This window comes from Eleutherodactylus coqui, chromosome 1 (assembly GCF_035609145.1).
Source record: "Eleutherodactylus coqui strain aEleCoq1 chromosome 1, aEleCoq1.hap1, whole genome shotgun sequence".
Lineage (NCBI taxonomy): Eukaryota > Metazoa > Chordata > Amphibia > Anura > Eleutherodactylidae > Eleutherodactylus > Eleutherodactylus coqui.
In genome coordinates this window covers 190,278,173-190,299,017 of record NC_089837.1, presented here as the reverse complement: position 1 = coordinate 190,299,017, position 20,845 = coordinate 190,278,173, and the positions used below count along the sequence as shown (strand labels likewise).

Genomic DNA, 20,845 nt, shown 5'->3' with positions numbered 1-20,845 from the left:
GTATTTTATTACAGCACCCATTTTTATGTTTAATTACTTTTTATTAAAGTTTGTGTATATATCAAAATAAAATAAGCAGTAGCAAGTAGGTCTTGCAGGATTGTATAAACTGTATGAAACATTTACCCATAACATTTTCTTGTGTAGTTTCAAAACATAGTTTAGTTTATGCATTTCTCCTTTTGATTTCATGATTAGTCAACTTTCACATGGTATTGTTATAGGAAGGGGATAAATTCCCTAAGACTTATGAGGTCAACAATTCAAGCTTCTACATTGCTAATCTATGGAATCGGTTAACTAAGGTTATTATAATGAAATAGATAACTATACGTCCATGTTGTCAAGCTAAAAGAAGGTAATATGTTAGTTGCAACTTTTAACACAACCAAATTGACCTCTATATAGGTTTAACCCTTTGCAATCCAATTTTGGAATCAGGGTTTCCTAGGGGGATCTCTCTTTCTGCCATTATACAATGGTGCCATCTGCTGGCTAGAGCCAGTACTGCGGTATGGGAAATGCTGGAGAGGCCCCCCGACAACAGAGCGGTCAGTATTATACAGTAAATATACCCTGCCGGCTGTCTACCGACATCAAAGCTGTACAGTCTTCAATCAGAATGTCTTCAGACGTCAGACAGTGGATTGGAAAAGATTATTGATAGCTTAGTAGAAAGGAATTTAACAGAGAAGAGAAAGGGAAGGAAGAAGTAAGTAAGGAAGAAAAACAGAGAGAGAGAAAGAGAAAAAAAAAGGAGGTGTTGGGGAGACCCATTTTTTAAAATGACAACAGGATATGAAGTCACACTGGATATCACCTTTGAATCACCTTCTCAGGAACTGATAGTAAACTTTTACTTTGTTAATGGAGAAATCACACTGGAAAATCACAGTTTGTCAACAGTTTCCGAAACTTTAATTTAAAAGTGACAGCCGATACAGTTGCCCTTCCAGCTTATGATGGATGTTAAAGAAAATCTATATTCTAATATTGAAACCTCATGTCAAATAGCAGTTTATGCAATTTAATGGATTTTCACACTGAAATATCTCTTTAACCTGCTCTTTTGTATCTGGAATATCAAGGAGGAATAATTTTTTATACAAGTTCAGGGATATTTTTTAAAGTTACTAATCAATCATTTTGTACTGAACTAAATCTAAAGAAGTGTATGATACTTCTTTATTTATTAGCTTTTTTCTTCAGTCAAATACCAAACTGCCTCTCTGTATTTTTACAGACAATGTTAACTATTTGTAAAGACCCAAAATTTGTTCACAAGATACAATAATTGACAGTTTCAGCGATCGTTTTGCATAAGCTAATAATGGGCACTAATGCCCATTAGCAGCTTATTACCTTCATTTGCATGTAAAAGAGCCTCCAGGAGCTGTATGCAGGGAACATCAGGTAGTCTGTTCTCTGCATTTAGCTCCACTGTTCTGCTGCGGGGCTGCAAGCTGAATACAATGTAATCAGCACTCCTGTAGAGAACACAGCGTGCAGTCCCTGTTATCAGTTTTCCGGCCGAATAATGGATTTTATGCTCACCTAAAAATCATTTTTCCGCCAAAAAGTAAACGATGGTAGCATTTACACACAACAATTACTGCTCAAAAGACATCGTTTTAGTGAATTTTGAGCGCTAATCATTGCATGTAAATGGGCCTTAAGTAGAATATAATAAAACACAGAGTTGATAAATATAAAATTCATGTATAGCTACAAACATTTGTGCAAATATGACAATGTACACTAAAGGCTCATTTACACGCACATACAATCTTTAAATGGACTGAAAGATTGACAGTTTCATCGAAATTTAGCATGAAGTACTAATGGGCACTAATACTAATTAGCACTTTATCAGCTTTATTGGCATGTAAATAAGCCTCCAGGAGCTGCTTGCAGAGAACAGTAGGTGGTCTGTTCTCTGCATCCTTTGTTCTGGGATGGGGCTGTCAGCTGAATACAATGTAATCAGCTGCTCCGTGCAGAACACAGCGTGCGCTCCTTGCTATCTCTCTCTGGCTGAACGATGGATTTTTTACTCACCTAAAAATCATTGTTCAGTCAAAGAATAAAAGATGAAAGCATTTAGACACAACGATTGTCACTCAAAAACCATCATTTGAGCAAATTTTGAGCGATAATCGTTGCGTGTAAATGGAGCTTTAATTTGAACATCTTAACAGATAGCATTCTTTATCAACATATTTGATCTTGAAGTTAAAACAAAGGGGGAGCTTTACTAATACTTATTGCAAGACAGTGCAAACGCAGACAGTCTTAAAATGCGCCAGATTTTTCACAGTGGCTGTTCCTGGTTGAGAAATCTGGTGCATATTTAGATTATCTAATCTATGTTTATACCACCTATTAGCTGGCTGAGTTTTCTGACAGTTTTTGCACCAAACGTTTTGCGCATTTTTGGCGAACAAGGCTGCAATAGGCCTTTTCCCTTTCTTGTGAAGGCACAATCTTTTCTATGAAGTAATGTTACTTTTAGGTCTCATGTCCACGGGGAAAATCAGGCCCGCTACGGATTCTCCATGGAGAATCTGCAGCGGGTCCCTCCTGCCCCGCGGACATGAGCGCTGAAAATAAGAATAAATCAGAATTAACTCACCTCTCGCACGCTCCGGATCCTTCCTTCGCTGCGGCGTCATGTTCTCTGCGTCGCTGCCGGATCTTCTTTCTTCGGCCCGGCGGATGCGCAGGATGACGTCGGTGACGTGCCCCGCGCATGCGCCGGCCCGAAGCAAAATGATCCGGCCGCGACTGAGAGAAGATGGCGCCGCGGCGAAGAGAAGAAACGGAGCGGGTGAGTAAAATCTGATTTTTGTCTCCCGCGGATCCGGACGGCTTCCATAGGCTTCAATACAACGCGTTTCGGCTGAAACATGCTTGATAAAGGCTGATGTTTCAGCCGAAACGCGTTGCACCCTGTGAATAAAGAAGCTTTATGACGTCATAACTTGGACAAGACTTATTTCTACGAGCTGACCTGGATTTTCAGGGGTGTCATTTGCACTGACACCCCTGCTAAGTAAGTTCCTTCTGCCTTCTCATTTCACCTATCCGATTACTGGAGCACGGGGTTTTTTCTAATTTGTTGTCTACTGCCTTTGCTGCCTCTGGTATACATTCTACCTAGAGTCACCCTGCGATGCTCTCCCCCATTGGGATGTCATTTTGACCAGCGATCAGGATCCCTTAATGACACCATAACTTCTACCGTGGATATTATTGCCTTCCAGGATCACTAGATGCACCGTGACCTTACACAGGGTCCGGTACGTCTGGGGTGAGTCCAATTGGATTTCCCTCTCCTTCTCTTTCTACTTCTCTTCACCCTGCCATTTTCTCCACCTCACATTGGAGCGCTAATCTCATTCTTCTACTTGTCTAAAACGTTGTGTGATGCAAAACATGTATGAGAAATTTCTGATGCAATTTGTGCCAGAAAGCTGTCACATTTTGAATAGAAAATCTGCCCCTGTATGTTTTGTTTCCATTGAACTTACAGTGTTTTCCTGCTGGTTTCTTCCATTTAGCCAAATTTTTGACAAAGGTCTCCAACCAAGAGCTTCACCTTCAATATACAAGATCCCCTTAAATGTAATAAAAAAATTGTAAAAAAACTTTCTAAAGGTTCAAGAAAGGTATATAAAATGTAACAATAAATGTCAATACTGACTGCCTTTGTCAAGGTTGCAGGTGAGACTGTTTGTAAATCAGTTGTTTCAAAAATCAATTTTAGATTTTCTGGAAGTTCCAAGTAGTCACCATTACTGAGCTGTAAAACCTAGCCAAATAATAATATATAATAAATAAATCATGATACTGTAAAACAAGGACAGCCACAAAAAAACATTTTTTCAACATAGCTGATGGCAGTGATGTGACATACAAGACTGACTTAGGCTGCTTGCAGACAGGCGGGTCGGATCTGGCGCATGCGCAGACCGGAGCCGGCGGCCGAGTGAGTGACGATTCTGTGCGCGGCTCTGCGAGCCCCGCACAGAAATAGGACATGCCGCGGTTTGTTTGCCGCGCGACATTTCGCGCGGCCAAACCGCGGCCGTCTGCATAGGAGTGCGTATTGTAATGCACTCCTATGCAGGCTTTCAGTGGCGGAAATCCCGCGGATAATCCCGCCGCGGGATTTCCCGCCGTGTGCAGGAGGCCTTAGGCTATGAAGGAGATGGGGAGAGAGAAAAAGTGTGATGTAGCGATCATACACTAGTTCAGAGCAGATTGACAGGGAAAGCTATTCACACTGTGAATCTGCTCTTAACTAGTGTATGATCGATACATCACACTGTCAGCCCTTCCTCCCAGTCACAGGCAGCTGTCAATATGATGTACACTGCAAGATGACCTTCTCCTTGGCAATAAAGCAAACATTAATTTGCCCCTTTTGCGGCTGTAACATGACCTGCCATCTTCTCCTCCTTCCCCGACAATAAACTGCTCCTTTTAAATCTCTTCCAGCAGCGCCCCACCTTCCCTGTCATAACATTAAGAACTGATAAGAGAGATGGAACAATACCTCTGCAGCGCCACATAATGGATGGCAGCATTCCTTCAAATCAATGCCTGACCCTTTAGACAGGTCTTTAGAGAAATGATTGGGAATTGAAAACCAAGCAAGCATCTATACACAGACAGCTGTTTCGGGGTTTTTGCTCCTCATCAGTGTGCAGTAGGATTCTGGCTTGTCTAGTGAGAGGCCTATGAAGTGGGTCAGGAGGGGTAAGATCACTCCTTAAGGAGAGCACCAAAAAGGTGAGTGAGAAGACTTATATAGCCGCGCTAAAATACGTTCATCTGAACGAGCCCTTATTTGCATATTACCCAGAAGAGCATGGATGGCTTTATAAGTCTCCTCACTCACCTTCTTGGTGCTCTCCTTAAGAAGTGATGTTACCCCTCCCGATTCAGTGCTAAAGAACAGTCTGTTATCAGCCTGAATATTGAATTTTAGAAGAAATGTAGTCCTCCAACCTGCAGTATGTTGGAACATACTGCAAGCACAGCAACAAAACAGTTGAAACTTTTCAAAAACAACCAATTAGAAAATATTCTGTATCTTAAAGTACATGGCTTAATAAAAACAAATTTTGAACGAAGATATGCGTAACGCTTAAGCATATAATTTTCTGAAACATGAAAAATAGCACCTTACTTACCTTCTCTGGTCCAAGCACACAATTAAATTTGTCGATCCAGCTGCCATTCAGAGGTCCATCAAACCATAGCCATGTATTACAGTTATTCTAGAAGTATAAATATATAGATAGACATTTCAAAATGTTTTACTTAATATAAGGGGATGAATACATAAATGCATATGAAAATAAAATAGAATCCATTGAAATATAACATCTATCTAAAGCCCCATGTACATGGCTCACATTATTATGTACTAAGGTGCTGTAGACATCTCCTTTTAGTGTCACCTGAATTGCCTTTCAAATTACCCAAATTGCTTTCTTCCACAAATAGCTGACAATGCCATCCTCCCACATATGTGATGCATTCTGACCACCAAACATCAACGTTCCACTGTCCACACTCAGAGGATGAATCTTCACAATTTTATGGGATGCTTCTCCACTAGAGACCTGTATATGATTTAGAGCCTGAACTAATGTACCAATGCAAGAGCTTTTTCCCGATGCTGGTGGACCTGCCACAATTACACCTGTAATGATATTAAATTATTAAATAAACATAGGACATATGAGAGAAGTTTAAATGTATTGAACACACAAAAATGAGTAGACCATCTCATATTCTGATATTGTGTCCTCCAAAGCAACCAAAAGGACAGAAACCCTCTGCCAATGTGATAACGAATTAATGGTGCCATGTAACTCCTAACAGTTCACAGAGCGTTACATTGATTGGCTGAGTAGCCCTGGATGAATCAGTCAGAGCCATTGTTTCCTGGAGGCTGAATTTTTTGAATCCCACAACCTGTAAGGGATCTTCTGTGGGCAACCAAGGACTGCAGGACACGCGGCAGAACTCTGGACAGCAGCAGGTAGACTTGGACTGAGCCTGCTAGGAAAGTATTCCATTTTTTTCCCACTGGGAATGCAGCTAGGGCTTACTTTTTGGGTATGGCATAACCTTCTTGCGATAAAATCGCGGACAGCGATGCACGATTCTTTACAGGAAAAATCGCGGGGACAAAGCGGCAATATCACGGCGATTTTGTAGCGTCAGTATTGCTGTTGCCCGCATGAAAGAGGCCTGAAGAATAGCACCTACTGAGTTACTGTGCTGATTTATATGAGTCATGTCCATGCACAAGAAATATGCCCATCTTATTTGATGGCCAAATGGTTGTATGTGATGGCATAGCTGTCACTCACACATATTAATAGGTCAGTAAGCTGAGCCCATTGGGAGAAATGTATCAAGCGTTAGTTGAAAGTGATGGACAAAAATACCTAACTAAAAATATAACAAAAATATATTTATAAATTTAATTCTACATTATTTGTAATTAAGTGATGACTATAACTTTGATGCCTGTGCTTTGATGTAAATCTTTTTTATACCCAAGAAATGGTATCTCCAAAGAACTGGTCAAGAAAATTATTTTGTTGTCCAATGGCGTGACTGAGGATTTTTTTTAATTTCTGACTAGATAATACAAAGCTTTGTTATAAAAATCATTATGAAGTTCTTTTAAAATTCCTTTAGGTGCACAAATCCTGCTGTCTAAAAACATATTAAGCGAGTGTATGTTGTATACTTACCAGATTGTATTAGAGATAAGTTAAAGAGCTGTTTGACTTTATTGAGCCACGGAGAATGAGGAAACAGTTTATTCTCTTCCGATTTTAAAATAATGGCTCTTTCAATTTCCTTGTGAAGGATTTGTCTGGCGTTTGATGGGTCATACATCCCCGTAAACACATCTCCAACAACTTGTTTAAACACCAAATAATTCTGTAAAGTAAGTATATGCAGTTTTTTACTACTTTTGCTCCAAAGAATGAACTATAAATATAGAACAGAAACACTGACTATACATGTATGCAGTTATACAGCTCAAGTCAAAAAAAGGCTTGCCATTGGCCCCATAATTAAAACACAAAGCAGTCATATGACAGTTAATGGACTCTTCAAATGGCCGTAATTTTGAAGCTTTTTGCGGCTGTGAAAATCACAGCCGCAGAAAGTGCTGAGACAAACCATTGATTTCAATGGTTTTGTTATGATTATCGGGCTTCTCGTGCGTTAATACTACGTGTGAGGTGTGAGAAATGATTGGACTTGCCTGGTCTTTCTTACACTTAGTTTTTCTACGTGTGAGAAAAGATAGCACAAGACCTATCTTCCTGCTTTTTTCTTTTTTTTTAAACTTGCGTGCGATATTGCGGAGTTTGAATAGTCAAAAAACAATGGGTCAGTTGCAAATACGCTCCAAATCGGCGAGCACATTTGCGTATATTTGACCATGCGCATATGTGTTTAAGCCCTTAGTGCCAATGCAAGATACATTTTTGTCCTGGATCAGATAAATAAATCTACGTTTAGCAATACACAGAACCACTTTAGTATATGAGCTGAATTATAGCTCATCCTCATTCAAGTCAGTGAAGCTGAGTGGAAATACCAGATGCAGTCCATGGACAGATGTGGCACTATTCCTTGCAAGAGAAAAACAAGCAGACCTATTTTCCTAATTTTGGGAATGACTTAGATCATTATGCTTATTACTTGGATCACTGGTGTAACTATAGGGGATGCAGGGGATGCGGTTGCACCCAGGCCCAGGAGCCTTGGGGGGCCCATAAGGCCTCTCTTCTCCATATAGGGAGCCCAGTACTATGAATAAAGCATTATAGTTGGGGGCCCTGTTACAGGTTTTGCATTGGGGCCCAGAGGCTTCATGTTACGCCTCTGACGTGGAAGTATGTTAAATAATATGTACGATATATATTTTCTGCAGCTTATCTTGAATGTTGTGGTTGTTGGCACCTACATTGCTTCTTTATTTGTTGTTTGTTTCTCCCTATATGTTTATCTAATGAAGTATATTTTGATGAGTATATTACAGTTTTTGCCATATTTTTCTTCTTGTATATGGGTAAAGTGATGTTCTGAAGGTGGCAGTTTGATATATCATTTGATAATAGATATTTGGAGGTGTCGTATTAGGTTTAATAAAATGCAGACCTGAGCTTGAAGCTGATATGATATAACTTCTTGAGGTCATAAATTAGCTGATAAGAACGTTCAGGAGAAGAGAGAGCAAAGAGAAATTAAGCCATTAGTCCAGCAGAACTGACAGATGTCCTATTGAACTGCAGTGTCTATGTACAGGGATATATAGAAGACAAATGGTGCTAACTCTTTAATTACCGTAAACTCTATTGCAAAAAAGATTGTCACCATAAAATAGATTTAATGGGGTTGTCCCGCGCCGAAACGGGTTTTTTTTGCATAGGCCCCCCGTTCAGCACAGGACAAACCCAAGGGATGTGTTGAAATTTAAAAAAAAAATTTACTTACCCGAATCCCCTCTCTGCAACTTCTTCCTTCTTTTCCTCCAAGATGGCCACCGGGATCTTCACCCACAATGCACCGCGGGTCTTCTCCCATGGTGCACCGTGGGCTCTGTGCGGTCCATTGCCGATTCCAGCCTCCCGGCACACGTGACGGGGCGGAGCTACGCAATGACACGTTGAAGGAGGCAGAGCCAGAACGCCGCTCGTGCCCGGACCGACCAGAAGGGAGAAGACCCTTCTGCGCAAGCGCGTCTAATCGGGCGATTAGACGTTGAAATTAGACGGCACCATGGAGACGGGGACGCCAGCGCAGGGAAGGTGAGTATATGGCACATATTTTATGCACGATGTATATTACAACGTGCATGTATATGGCCATACAGAAGTGTTTAACTTAACTTGTCATCACGGGACAACCCCTTTAAGTGAAAAAAATTGCCCCCATAGGTGTCCATAACCCACAAACATTACATGTTCCGTAGTAACCGTTTATTAATAGAGTAAAAGTCAATTAATAAAGTGATCCAACAGTGTAATATCCTTCTGACATTTTGCTACTTACGTCACCAGTCATTCTCGGGCCTATGACATCTTGCAGTGAATCGACTATCAATGCGTGACTTTCCTTTGCAGCAACAGGGACAGGATTAGTTGAGGTGACCTTTTTATTTTTGTCTGCACTGTTACCAGTTTTTAAACTAGAGACAGGGCCTGAAATGGAGAAAACCAAGAACATGCAAGTTCTGAATAATATGTCTAATAAACAGTAAAACTGTTTCTTTATGGTCAAACAAGCATGTGGCTCACACTTGCAGACCCTGCGGAGTGAGGACTACACTGCCTTCATGCAACGCTCAGCGGGAGGGATAATCACAGTGTACAATATGTTTTTAGAATTTAATGACATGCTGTCAATAAATCCAAATAAGGCTAGCGCCACATGGGCATATTTGCACACGCAAAATTTGCATGCGCAATATGCAGTGAATAGAACCCATTGATTTCAATAGGTTTGTTCAGATGCATGTATTTTTCCTGCGCAATTTGTTAGTGCAAAAAAAAGCAGCATGCTCTATTTTCTGTGCCTTTGCGCATCAAAAGTCCCCATAGCAGTCAACGGGGATGCACAAATACGCTAGAAGATGCCTTAAATGTTTCAGAATTTCGCAGGAAAAATAACACATCTTGAACTCATAAGACTAATTAGCCATTTTAATGGCTGGGAGCATTGGTTCTTTTTTTATGGCACACGGAAATGCACATGCCTTGCCCCCCCCCCCCCCCCCCGAAAAAAACATATGCCGATGCACAAGCAAAAAAGCATCATTCATTCTGCAAATATGCAGCGCTCATGTGAGTCCAGCCTAAGGTATGTTTGAATGGATCTGCAGCAGGCTTGATCTTGAGCCAATGGGTAGAGGCTCAGCAGAGGGGCAGACATGCACAAGACATAGAAGCACCAGTACAACATTTTTGCCTGGTAGCAAAGATAACATGTAATGTTACTATAGATTAGGTAGATTAGATAGATAGTTAGGTCACAGTTTTATTGCAGTGCATTCAAGTTGTGCAATCTGACAATGTGGGTCTCAAAGCAAAAAAGTTGTTCACCCCTTCTCTAAATAAGCTTTGTTCACAAGTAAACTTAGAATTGTTCATCTCTTCATCTGTGAGATTTCCATAAGGACGAGACACTCTACATAAGTATGAATGCTTCCGGATTTTTAAAGCTGTACAATGTGAGAACACACCCTAACATAAGCTGTATAACACAGCCATAATCTCTGCATACAAAACAGGCTCAGCTCCCGAGTCACCTCACAAGCCGAGCCTGCTCCAGAAGCAGCAGGTTATGGCTGCGTTAGACAGCTGACACTTGCCTGCAATAGCCAGGATAGGAAATAACTCCTAGCCATTTAATAGCTTTTTTTAAATCCAAGTAGGCAGCATATTCGAGTTTACTCGTTGCGGTGGCCCAGGAAGAACCATTGTACATTGAAATTATTGTAATATGGGGCCATTGTAAGTTGAAGGACCTTTCTATTGCACTGTTTGCTTTGTTGGTAGTTGTTATGGAAATAGTATGGTATACATTATAACTGGGAGGCCTATCTCATTATTTATAGCTTCTGTGACTCTTATACATTATGAGATACCATTCATCAGGAAACATCATACTTGTTGCAAATGCTGTAAACTGTTGATATGACATAACGCTGCTAGATCGAGAAAACCTTTCTCCCTCAATCTCCGTCCGACCATTAATCAACTTTTCCATGTTTTGACGCTGAACTGCCCAGTATATAACGTCTAGCAAAGACTGTAAGCTGAAATGACAGTAATATTCCTCTGGCCTATAAAAGAAAATCACTAAATTAGAACAATATTTTACATTCAGACACAGCATGACAAGTAAACTTCTGCATAGATGTCTGTCTGTAATGCCCTTTAGGTATTACAGGGCTTGGGAGTATGTCATCTCACCAAAACCTGCGCTTTATGTCATTGCTAACCTGCTACAGTAAATTGTGATTTTCTAGTCACTAGTTTTATTCACTAGACAAGGGTACATAAATGATACAAATGTATGATTGAGAAAATGGCAGATAAAGTAGTTATATTTTACACTGGGCAATTTTAAAGGATATATTTTCCTTTGTGATAAACAGGAAAAATCAACCCCAAAATTGCTAAGTAAGAACACACTACTTGCAGTAGCCTCTACAGCTGCTTAACCTTTTAAGGATTAGCTCTTTATAACTTTAAGGGGTTCTGTCATAAAAAAAAAACAACAAAATTTTATACTTACCTATTTCTCCCCAGACAGCCTTCTTACCAGATCTTCACCTTGCCGATCTTCTCCTGGCAGCCTGCTTTAGCGCAACTGCGTATGTGTGATGTTTCACCGCTAGTATACTATATAAAACACTAGCGGCGAGATATCGTGCATGTGCGCTAAAGCAGGCTGCCGAGGATTCGGCATTCCCTGCTAGGCAGTGAACACTACGTCACTTGCAGCAATCAGTGCCCTGCAGGAAGTGAACTGCCGCTAATGGATGCTACAAAACAGGAAGAAGAGAATCTGGCTGACCGGGGGACTAGAGGTGCCAGGAGAAGATGCAGTAAGAAGACTGCCTGGGGAGGACTAGGTAAATATTGATTTTGTTTTTCTAATGAAAAAACCTCTTTAAGGACCCAACTATTCTTTGGATTCTAATTTCCCCTTTTCAAAAACCATAACTTTTTTTTCTTATTTTCCCATCAACATAGCCCTACGAAGGCTTGTTCATTGCATGGTGAGCTGTATTTTTCATTGGTACCATTTTGAGGTACATATAATGTATTGTAGAATTTTATTAATTTTGGGGGTGTGGATGCAGTGAAAGAACACATCAATTCTGCAGTTTTTTTGCACCAATGAGTAAGCAGTATCACTTTTTTTCTGTGGGTTTGTATGATTACACTAATACCAAAATTATATCTTTTTTTAGGTTTATAACTTATCTCCTATCCACAGGATAGGGAATAAATGACCAATTGGTCAGGGGCTAACTGCTGTAACCCCAACCAATCAGGAGAATGGGACTTCCATGCCCCTTTCCATATGAATGGAACAACAGTTGAGCATGTGCGCAACCACTCTATTCATTTGTATAGGACTGCTGGAGATTGCCGAGAGCTGTTCTTAGCTTTTCTTCATCTCTATATTCATCTGGAGCTGTGATTAAACCCTGAACACATAGACAAAATACACCTCAATATCCCACATGAATCTTGCCTTAAAAATTTGACAGACTACGTAAGAAATTCAGAATACTAACAATTGTTCCTTAAGAAGTTCAGAGGTGAGCTGTAGTCTTGTGGCAAGAGCCTTCGGGCTTTTGAAGCCAAGGCTGGTAAGTTTGGCCTTGAGAATTATTGTGTGATCTGGGAAAACCAAAGAAACTGCTCTAAACATAGCAAGTATATCCTTTGGTAGGCTCTGGAATCCAGATTTTGAGATAGTGAGAAATAGGCTGCAACCGAGTTGTACTTCACTCTGTAAAAAACAAGAAACATTTTTTATCATGTATTTTTCATTTCGCCTTTTGCATGTATAAAACATGCACAAACAACACACATAAAAAAGCACTACAATTCCCATTTACATGCAAAGATAATCTTTCAAATGACTGAAAGATTCAAAGATTTAGCGATCTATTTGGCCATTAACACTTTATCATCTTTATTTGCATGTAAAAGGATCTCTAGTAGTTGTTTGCAGAGCTCAGCATGTGATCAAACACATGCTGGGATCTGCAAACAGCCCAGCTATGCAAACAGCTGCTGCACATTCCATTGTTCTCTCCCGGCTAATGTAAACATGCCGGGAGCGAACAGCGTGCAGTCTATTGAGAGATAAATGTGTTTGCTTTATCTTTCAATAGCTGAATGATGGATTTTACGTTAACTTTAAAATCATTGTTCAAATGAAAGGTGCACGATCCCAGTGTCTACATGTAATAATTATTGCTCATTTTCGGTCGTTTGAACGAATTTTGAGCGATAATCGCTGCATGTGAATGGGCCTTAAGTTGGTACATGCAGTGGTGGCTTTGACTGTGGATAGTGGCTCTAGTACCCTGTGGGGCTGCCTCTAGCTTGGATTCAATATGTGATACAGATGGTCTTTAAAGCATACAGGTTCCATATGGTATCCTGCCGCATAACAGTCTACATTTGCTGTAACTGAGTCTCTAGATTGTGTAAACTCGTCGTCTGTCTAATTTGGTGCCCCAAATAGTCCCATACATATTCTATTGGTGATAGAGTAGGCCACAGAAGTGTGACAATGTTGGTGAGACATTTTTGTGACACCCTTGTGTGTGCGGCTGAACATTATTCTGCTGGAAAATGCCTCTTGGAAGCCAATATGAGAGGAACACATGTGGTTACAGGATGTCCTGAACACATCGTTGACCTGTCATTGTCCCTTGTATCACTACTAGGGGTGACCAACTGATGTATACGATGATCTTCAGACGATCACACCAGTAGTGGGGGCAGTGTGCTGCTCTAGAACAAAGGCAGTATTGAGGCGCTCACCCTTAGGTCTCCAGACACGAACACGGCCATCGTCAGTGCCCAAACTAAAATGCTGTCAAAAACGCTGTTCTAAAATGCTGTAAGACGCCGCATTTACAAAACGCTGCATTTTTACAAATGCCTCTAAAAAATGCATTAAAATCTCCCATGATCGTTTCTGCATCAACATGTGACATGTCACTTCTTGATGTGAAAAATTGCGGAAACGTAATTTCTCACATCCGAATTTCGCATGCAGATTTTGTCCAATGACAAGGCAGAAAACTGTGATTTTAGAGGCAGAGTTCGCTGTGGAAATTTCTGTGGCAATTACACTTTGCGATATACCTTTAGGTCTCCCCGCTGCTTACAGGCCAAAACCACCTTTTAAATGTCCCGCTGTTAACCTCTTAGTCCCCGCAGGAATGAAGGGACTCCCGGAGGGTTCCGTTAATCCCCGCATGGAGTCCCCTCATCACTGAACACTGAGAAGACTGCACTGGGGACAAAAGAATCCCCTGCCTACAGTAAGCGCTGCCTTTGATTGGATGAGCGCTGTGACCAATCAGAGGCAGCGCTCAGACCTTACTGGAGCGCATATAGGCATGCATGTCCTATCTTTTGCAGGTGCGAGCATTTTGCGCCTCTAAAAACCGGACATGTGAACACTTCATAGGAAACCAAAGCTTCTAATAAATGCATTTTTTTGTACACATACGCTCGCAGAAAAAAAAAACCTTGTCTGACCGCGGCCTAGAAGAGAAACTTTCTATGCTGCCCATAGCAACCAGTGGGAATTCAGATTTCATTTCTTAAACAGTTCTGCTAAAAGGAAAGCTGCACTATGTTGCTACAGGCAACACAAAGTTTATCTTTTGTACAATTAGGATAAATCTGTTCATTGTCATATCACAATAGTCTTAGCCTATGAATACACACAGTCACAGAAAATGCCCTTTTACACGCTACAATTATCGCTTAAACAACACACAAATGAATAAATTGTGAAGGAACTGCAGACGTTTTTGAATAAAATTACAACTGCAGTTAATAGCTTTAATCATAGGGATTTTCCTCCAGGAGTTGTTTGCTCAGCTGGGCCTGTGTTTATGTGATGGTTATGCAGATTCCATTGTTCTCGTCCTGGCACAGTAAACAGTGAACTCATTTAATATGCAAAGCAAAACACAATCAGTACATTAAAAAGAAGTCTTTCAAGCAGTAAATGGATGGTTTTTATGCTGGCTAAAAAACAGCTCTAAATGACAATTGAACAAATAGTGCACGACTACCTGTGTTTACAGGTAACAATTATCGCTCACTTTTGAATGTTTTAACGAATTTTGAGCGATAACCGTTGCATGTAAAAGGGCCTTAACAAACACACACATTATTGTAGCATCATCGGAATATATCTTCAAAATATACATACTATTGTGATGTCATCATTATAGAGAACTGTCTATACACATAAAAGTACAATCAATTAGCAAAAAGACTCCCTTAAGGGTGACTACCCACTACAGTTCTTTTTCACTGGGAAATTCGCTGCGTTTTTTTCCCCAGGAGTCTATGAGACTTGTTAATGTTAAAATCGCATCACGCAAAATTGACACCTGGAAAAAAAAACGCAGCAAATTCGCAAACGCTAGTGGGTAGTCACCCTGAGGATGGTCACACACACGTTTTTGTATCAGTTTTTCATACTGTTTTCTGAGCCAAAGCCAGAGGTGGATCAAGCAGTAAAAAAAAAGTAGCTGCTTTTACACTTGCACTGGGAATTCCACTTTCCCGCTCCTTTCAGGAAGCAGGAAAGGGGAATCCCTGTGGCTAAACGGTTCCATCTCTGGACGGAAACGAACAGCGCCTATGTAGTAGCCCACAGTTAGTGGGTCTCCTCCATAACGTTCTATGTCTGTTTTGTGCCGATGTCTTGTCAGTGTCCTTTTTGTGGAGTGCATTTGATTTATGTATATTGAATGGTTACAGGACTGAAAGAGTTAACGTCTGGTATATATTTTGTCCTGCCTAGAAAATGTATCATATTCATATTTCACATCGTTTTATGGTCATGTGATTAGGATATATGTATATGTGTTTGCAAGAATGCAGAAGATACAAGAGGAGAAAAAGTGAGAAGAAGGAAAGAAAGGAAAAAAGAAAGGAGTGAAGTGAGTGGGTGAGCCACACAAACACCAGACAGACCGGTCTGTGTGGGGAAGCATAGAGGAGGTCAAGCGACTTCTTCGAACTTAGCCTGGTCCCATTTGACCCAGGAGACCTCAGTGCTTCTGCTGAGCACTAAGAGAAGGACAGAACACTTCATAGTGAGAAGAGGAGAGAGAGAGTGAGTGTTTGCCGGTAGAAAGAGTAAGAGAGTTTGCTGGGAGACGAATTTCACAGATAACTTGGACTGTCGATTATCCAGATTCCCTGAGAATACCCCCGGTTGCACCACTTTGACTTGTTGTTTCTGTACCAAGACTTTTTTGTTCGGATCTGAGTTCAAGAGTTCACAGTAAATGAGCAGAACCATTCCCAGTTCTTATTCAGAAAGTAACCCTGTGTGTGGATTACTTTATTACGTCTGAAAGATCCACCGCAGAGGACAGAACGGTGGCGTCACGAGTGACAACTGGACATAAGGTAACCCCAGGTTACTACCCCTGTGATCTCTCCCAGCGATAACGTGGTCGGGACCCGGGTTACCCTTAGAGTGAGGAGATGGTAGAACCCTGTGACAGGACATTTCTCTACCCCACTGTCTCCTCAGCTGTGGGCCCACTTCTTGGACGCTGCACCTACAGTACCCCAGTGACTATAATGGGATCCGCTCAACTGTCTGATTTTGTGGCAGAAGAAAAAGCAGGAAGCGCTTTTTCTTCTGGTATTTGTAGATGGATCTGCAATTGAACCTCTGGCAGGAGGTTCCGACGCAGATGTGAAACCACCTTAAGTCATTTGTTTTTATTTCCCATAATTCTTTATTTATTTCTAGCTTTTGCTGAAAAAAATGCATAAAACTGCCGTAAAAATGTGTGTCTGAAAGCAACCTAAGGGTACGGGTATTAGTGTATCTTGACGCCACCGGAAGCTAGGGATTTGACAGGTCTGCCATGCAGGAACGCCCCTGTCACACCTCTAGCTCCCCATTGGTTGAAGTCCGCAAGTTCCTGGAAGGTGGACGACAACATACTCTAATAACCATACACCCCTCCGGCGCTCCGCATGGTGTTCTGCAGTGTGCTGTGTGTCTGAGCACTGTGTGCAGCCGAAATAATGACCATACAGGGCGTTGCAGCTTTCAAAACTGTCCTCCCCCAATACACCGAATAGCCGCTGACCTGCGCTCACAAGTGGGGCCGGGCAAATGTTTCTGCTGCCTCCTACTGCACTGCACGAGGAGCTGCACGGACGCTAAGAGGGGTGAGATGTGGCGGTCAGTATAGCTTTGTGACTGGCAACAGCGGGGGATGTAGAAGGAGCGCTCGTGCAACGTGCAGCCGCCGGGGAGTATACAGCTGCAGCGGGGAGCCTTGGACAGGGGATGGGAGCCGCGACTACTAAAGCATCCTGCCCTGTCAGGGGGATAACTAACAGCTGCGCAAAACTCCCAAAAAAGAAACAGCAGCATCAGGACCGCCGGTGGGAATTTACAGCCGCCGGGGAATAAAGAGCTGCAGCGTCGAGGCGGTAAAGTGTTACACACAGGCCGGGAGCCTCCCCTGCAGGCACCTGGCACGATCTTGTTTCACTGACGGGAGGCGGGATGTATACCTAAATTCCACACCACCTCCACACCATTCGCAACCTGAATGGTTGTTTGGATTAACTCATTCACAGTGATTGGTTATTAGGGTTGGCTGATTCACAGTAATTGGTTATTTGGTTTGGCTGATTCACAATGATTGGTTGTTTAGGTTGGCTTGAGTAGAGGTGGTGTGGAATAGGGATATATGCGGGACAGGAGCCAGGAGGTGAGAGCAGATTTTTAGTGGGCTGCCAGGTCCTGCTGGGAAGACAGATATGCAGCCTTTCAGCTCCAGGGGGCGTGACATAGCTGTCAGTCTTGTCTCCACCAGGACTTCCTGGTGGCGATAAAATACACTAATACCAAGGGAGCGTTCACTGGTCGCTGATTTGCGGCAAATTTTGTCACAGATATTGGTACAGATCTACAGCAGATTTCACCCCTTCAATTTGAATTCACTTGAAAGGGTGATGACCTCCGCAGTACATCTGTACCAAAATCTGTGACAAAATCTGAAGTAAATCAGCAAATGTGTGAATCCATCCTGAGGTTTCTTCAGTATAGACCTTTAAGTATGTATACTTATTTATTTTCAGAAGAAAAAAATTACAAAAGAAAACATTTGATATAATTTTAGAAGAATTAATTGAGGCTAACAAGTGCAATGCTGACCACTAGATGGTGCTATTAGATTTTTACATTGCACATAGCAACACAATCACAGTGACACAGTGAGATTACGTAAGTGTTTCATTTTCAGTAAAATACATATTTGAAGTATTATTCTCCACTTTTTCCCAAAGACAGAACATTTATGCATGTATGAAACTGTGAGAACAGTGTTTTATAAACTATAACTTAGGATGATTCATCTGAAACAAAGCTAGAAATGCAAACAATTACTGACTCTAGTGAAAAGAAGGCCCATAATAAGACAGACACATCAGCAGTACAAACAAGGATTATGTTAGGTCTCAAAAAGATTAGGTAAGAAGATTATCTCCAAAGAAACAGTCTAAGATAAAAGGATTCAATGCAAATACTTCCAGACCTGGGATCCATTCTGTAAAGTGATTTGAGGTAGTTTTGCTTGTATTGAATCATAAAGAGACCGTGTACTGTGTATAAAGACAGAGACTGCATTCTCAGGCAGGAGATGAAAATCATCAAAGCAGCTCCAGCATCCATCCTACATAATAAATGTAAACATCAATTTAAATTGATCTCATTTCTTGCATGTTACAATTGATTGTGTCTCTAAAGATCTTAGAGGGATCTTAGAGAGTTTCTCTGACTTCTCATGAAAAATGCAATTCTGATCAATATGAGCCCTGGCACTACTACAGAAATCCATCTAAATTCTATGATTTGGAACTATGCCCAGGCTATACCATGTAGGTGGTGTACCTGCAGCATGTCTGAGAATTTTAGTAAAATGCATTGCAATATGCTACCTAATCCATTCATAATTAAAGGGGTTTTCTAGGGAAATACTGTTGATGACCTATCATCAAGCCCCAGCCAATCAACTATTGATGATCCATCCTGATGATAGGTCATCAATAGTATTTCCCTGGAAAACCCCTTTAAGGCGCTTATCCAGCCTTTTACAACCCAAATTCCAAGAATGCTGGGACGTTGCGTAAAATGTAAAGAAAAAAGAATGCAATTGATTGAAAAACTCATATACGGTAACCATATTTTATTCACAATAGAATATGGAACACACATCAGAACATGAAAGTGAGACATTTTTTCATTTCATTTTAAAGAATTAACTCATTTAGAAATTGATGGCAGCAACACATCTCAAAAAAGTTGGGACAGGGGCAACGAAAGATCAGAAAAGTAAGTGATACTTATGAAAAACAGCTAGAGGGTCTACTAAGTCACATGGCCATGTATAAAAAGAACATGTTAGAGAGGCAGAGTTCCAAAGAAACAACAATGGTCAGAGGTTCACTAATCTGTGAAAAACTGCATCTAAAAATTGTGGAATAATTTCAGAAAAATGTTCTTCAACGTAAATTTGCGAAGAATTTGAATATCCCACCATCTACAGTACATAATATCATCAAAATATTCAGATAATTTAGAGAAATTCATGTGCACAAGGGACAAGACTGACGCTCATAATTGGATGCTCGAGATCTGCAGGCCCTCAGGCGGCACTGCGTTAAAAACAGGCATGATTCTGTAATGCAAATCACTGCCTGGGCTTAGGAATACTTCCAGAATTTATTGTCTGTGAACACAGTTTGCCATGCAATCCAAAATGCAAGTTAAAGTTGTATCATGCAAAGAAGTCATATATCAACACAATCCAGAAATGCCACCATCTTCTCTGGGCCAAAGGTCATTTAAAATGGACTGAGTTAGAATGGAAAACTGTTCCATGGTCAGATAAAGCAAAATGTGAAATTATTTTTGGAAACCATGGATGCCATGTCTTGTGGACTCAAGAGGGGAGGGACCATCCAGCTTGTTATCAGCGCATAGTTCAACAGCCTGCATCTCTGATGGTATGGGGTTGCATTAGTGCCTATGGCATCTGAAAAGGCATTATATAGAGGTTTCAGAACAATGTATGCTCCCATCCAGACGTTTCATTCAGGTAAGGCTATGCATATTTCAGCAAAACAATGCTAAACGATATACTGTATCCATCACAAACAGCATGACATCGCAGAAGAACAGTCCAGGTGATAAACTGGTCAGCCTGCAGTCCAGACCTTTCACCAATAGAAAACCTTTGGCACATCATGAAACGAAAAGGTGTAGGAGAGGCTAAGAGCCTCATTGAGGGGGCCAGGAAGACAATAAAACTATGAAGCTGGTAATATTGAAACCAGTACTTCTTCTGAACTCTAGCATGTCCAAGAATATCATCCAGGGATTTCAGGCCTTCCACATTCATCATGCACTGTGAAATAGGATCACAGGAGAGAAAGAAACAGGTGGCTCACAACAGTTACGTCAAAAAGGGTATTTCTCAATAAGGGTGTAAGTGGACCCAGAGATGAGATCAGTACCAGCTGAGTGCTAAATCTATTCCATTTACTTAGTAGTGTGCCCATAAAAGGAGATAAGTCCTTCAGCTATTTGTATGGTCCAGATGTCAGCCAAAACAACCTCTGGGCTCAAAATGGAGCCAAATCCTGCTCCATCTCTACCCAGAGTGGTGAAAAAGGTCTAAGATGCATCTACAGACAGATAAATAATCTAGATGAGGGAATTAAGGGGAAACTGTTCAAAATTGCTGACAACACAAAGCTAGAAGGGATAGTTAACGCTAGAGAAAAGAGAGGATTCAAAAAGATCTAGACAAGCTTGAACAGTGGGTGGAGACTAACAGAATGGTATTTAACAGGGAGAAATGCAAAGTTCTATATCTGGGTAAGATAAATGAAAAAAGCCGTAACAAAGGAGAGGGGTTGGGCTAAGCAGCAGCAGATGTGAAAAAGACACGGATATACTAATAGATCACAGAATG

The 20,845-nt window shown here is 41.1% G+C and overlaps 1 protein-coding gene across 1 annotated transcript in view; it reads right to left on the bottom strand.

Annotated features, from left to right (window-relative positions):
• LOC136572709 (uncharacterized) overlaps window positions 1-20,845 on the bottom strand; it is a 346,665-nt gene that overhangs the window by 158,271 nt on the left and 167,549 nt on the right. Inside the window, exons 47-55 of the mRNA XM_066573580.1 lie at window positions 18,404-18,541; window positions 12,359-12,576; window positions 10,716-10,891; window positions 9,100-9,248; window positions 6,780-6,972; window positions 5,490-5,713; window positions 5,199-5,285; window positions 3,704-3,811; window positions 3,531-3,617 (exon numbers count right to left, since the gene is read on the bottom strand). Coding sequence (XP_066429677.1) covers window positions 3,531-3,617; window positions 3,704-3,811; window positions 5,199-5,285; window positions 5,490-5,713; window positions 6,780-6,972; window positions 9,100-9,248; window positions 10,716-10,891; window positions 12,359-12,576; window positions 18,404-18,541 — 1,380 coding nt within the window. The remainder of the gene's footprint in view (window positions 1-3,530; window positions 3,618-3,703; window positions 3,812-5,198; window positions 5,286-5,489; window positions 5,714-6,779; window positions 6,973-9,099; window positions 9,249-10,715; window positions 10,892-12,358; window positions 12,577-18,403; window positions 18,542-20,845) is intronic.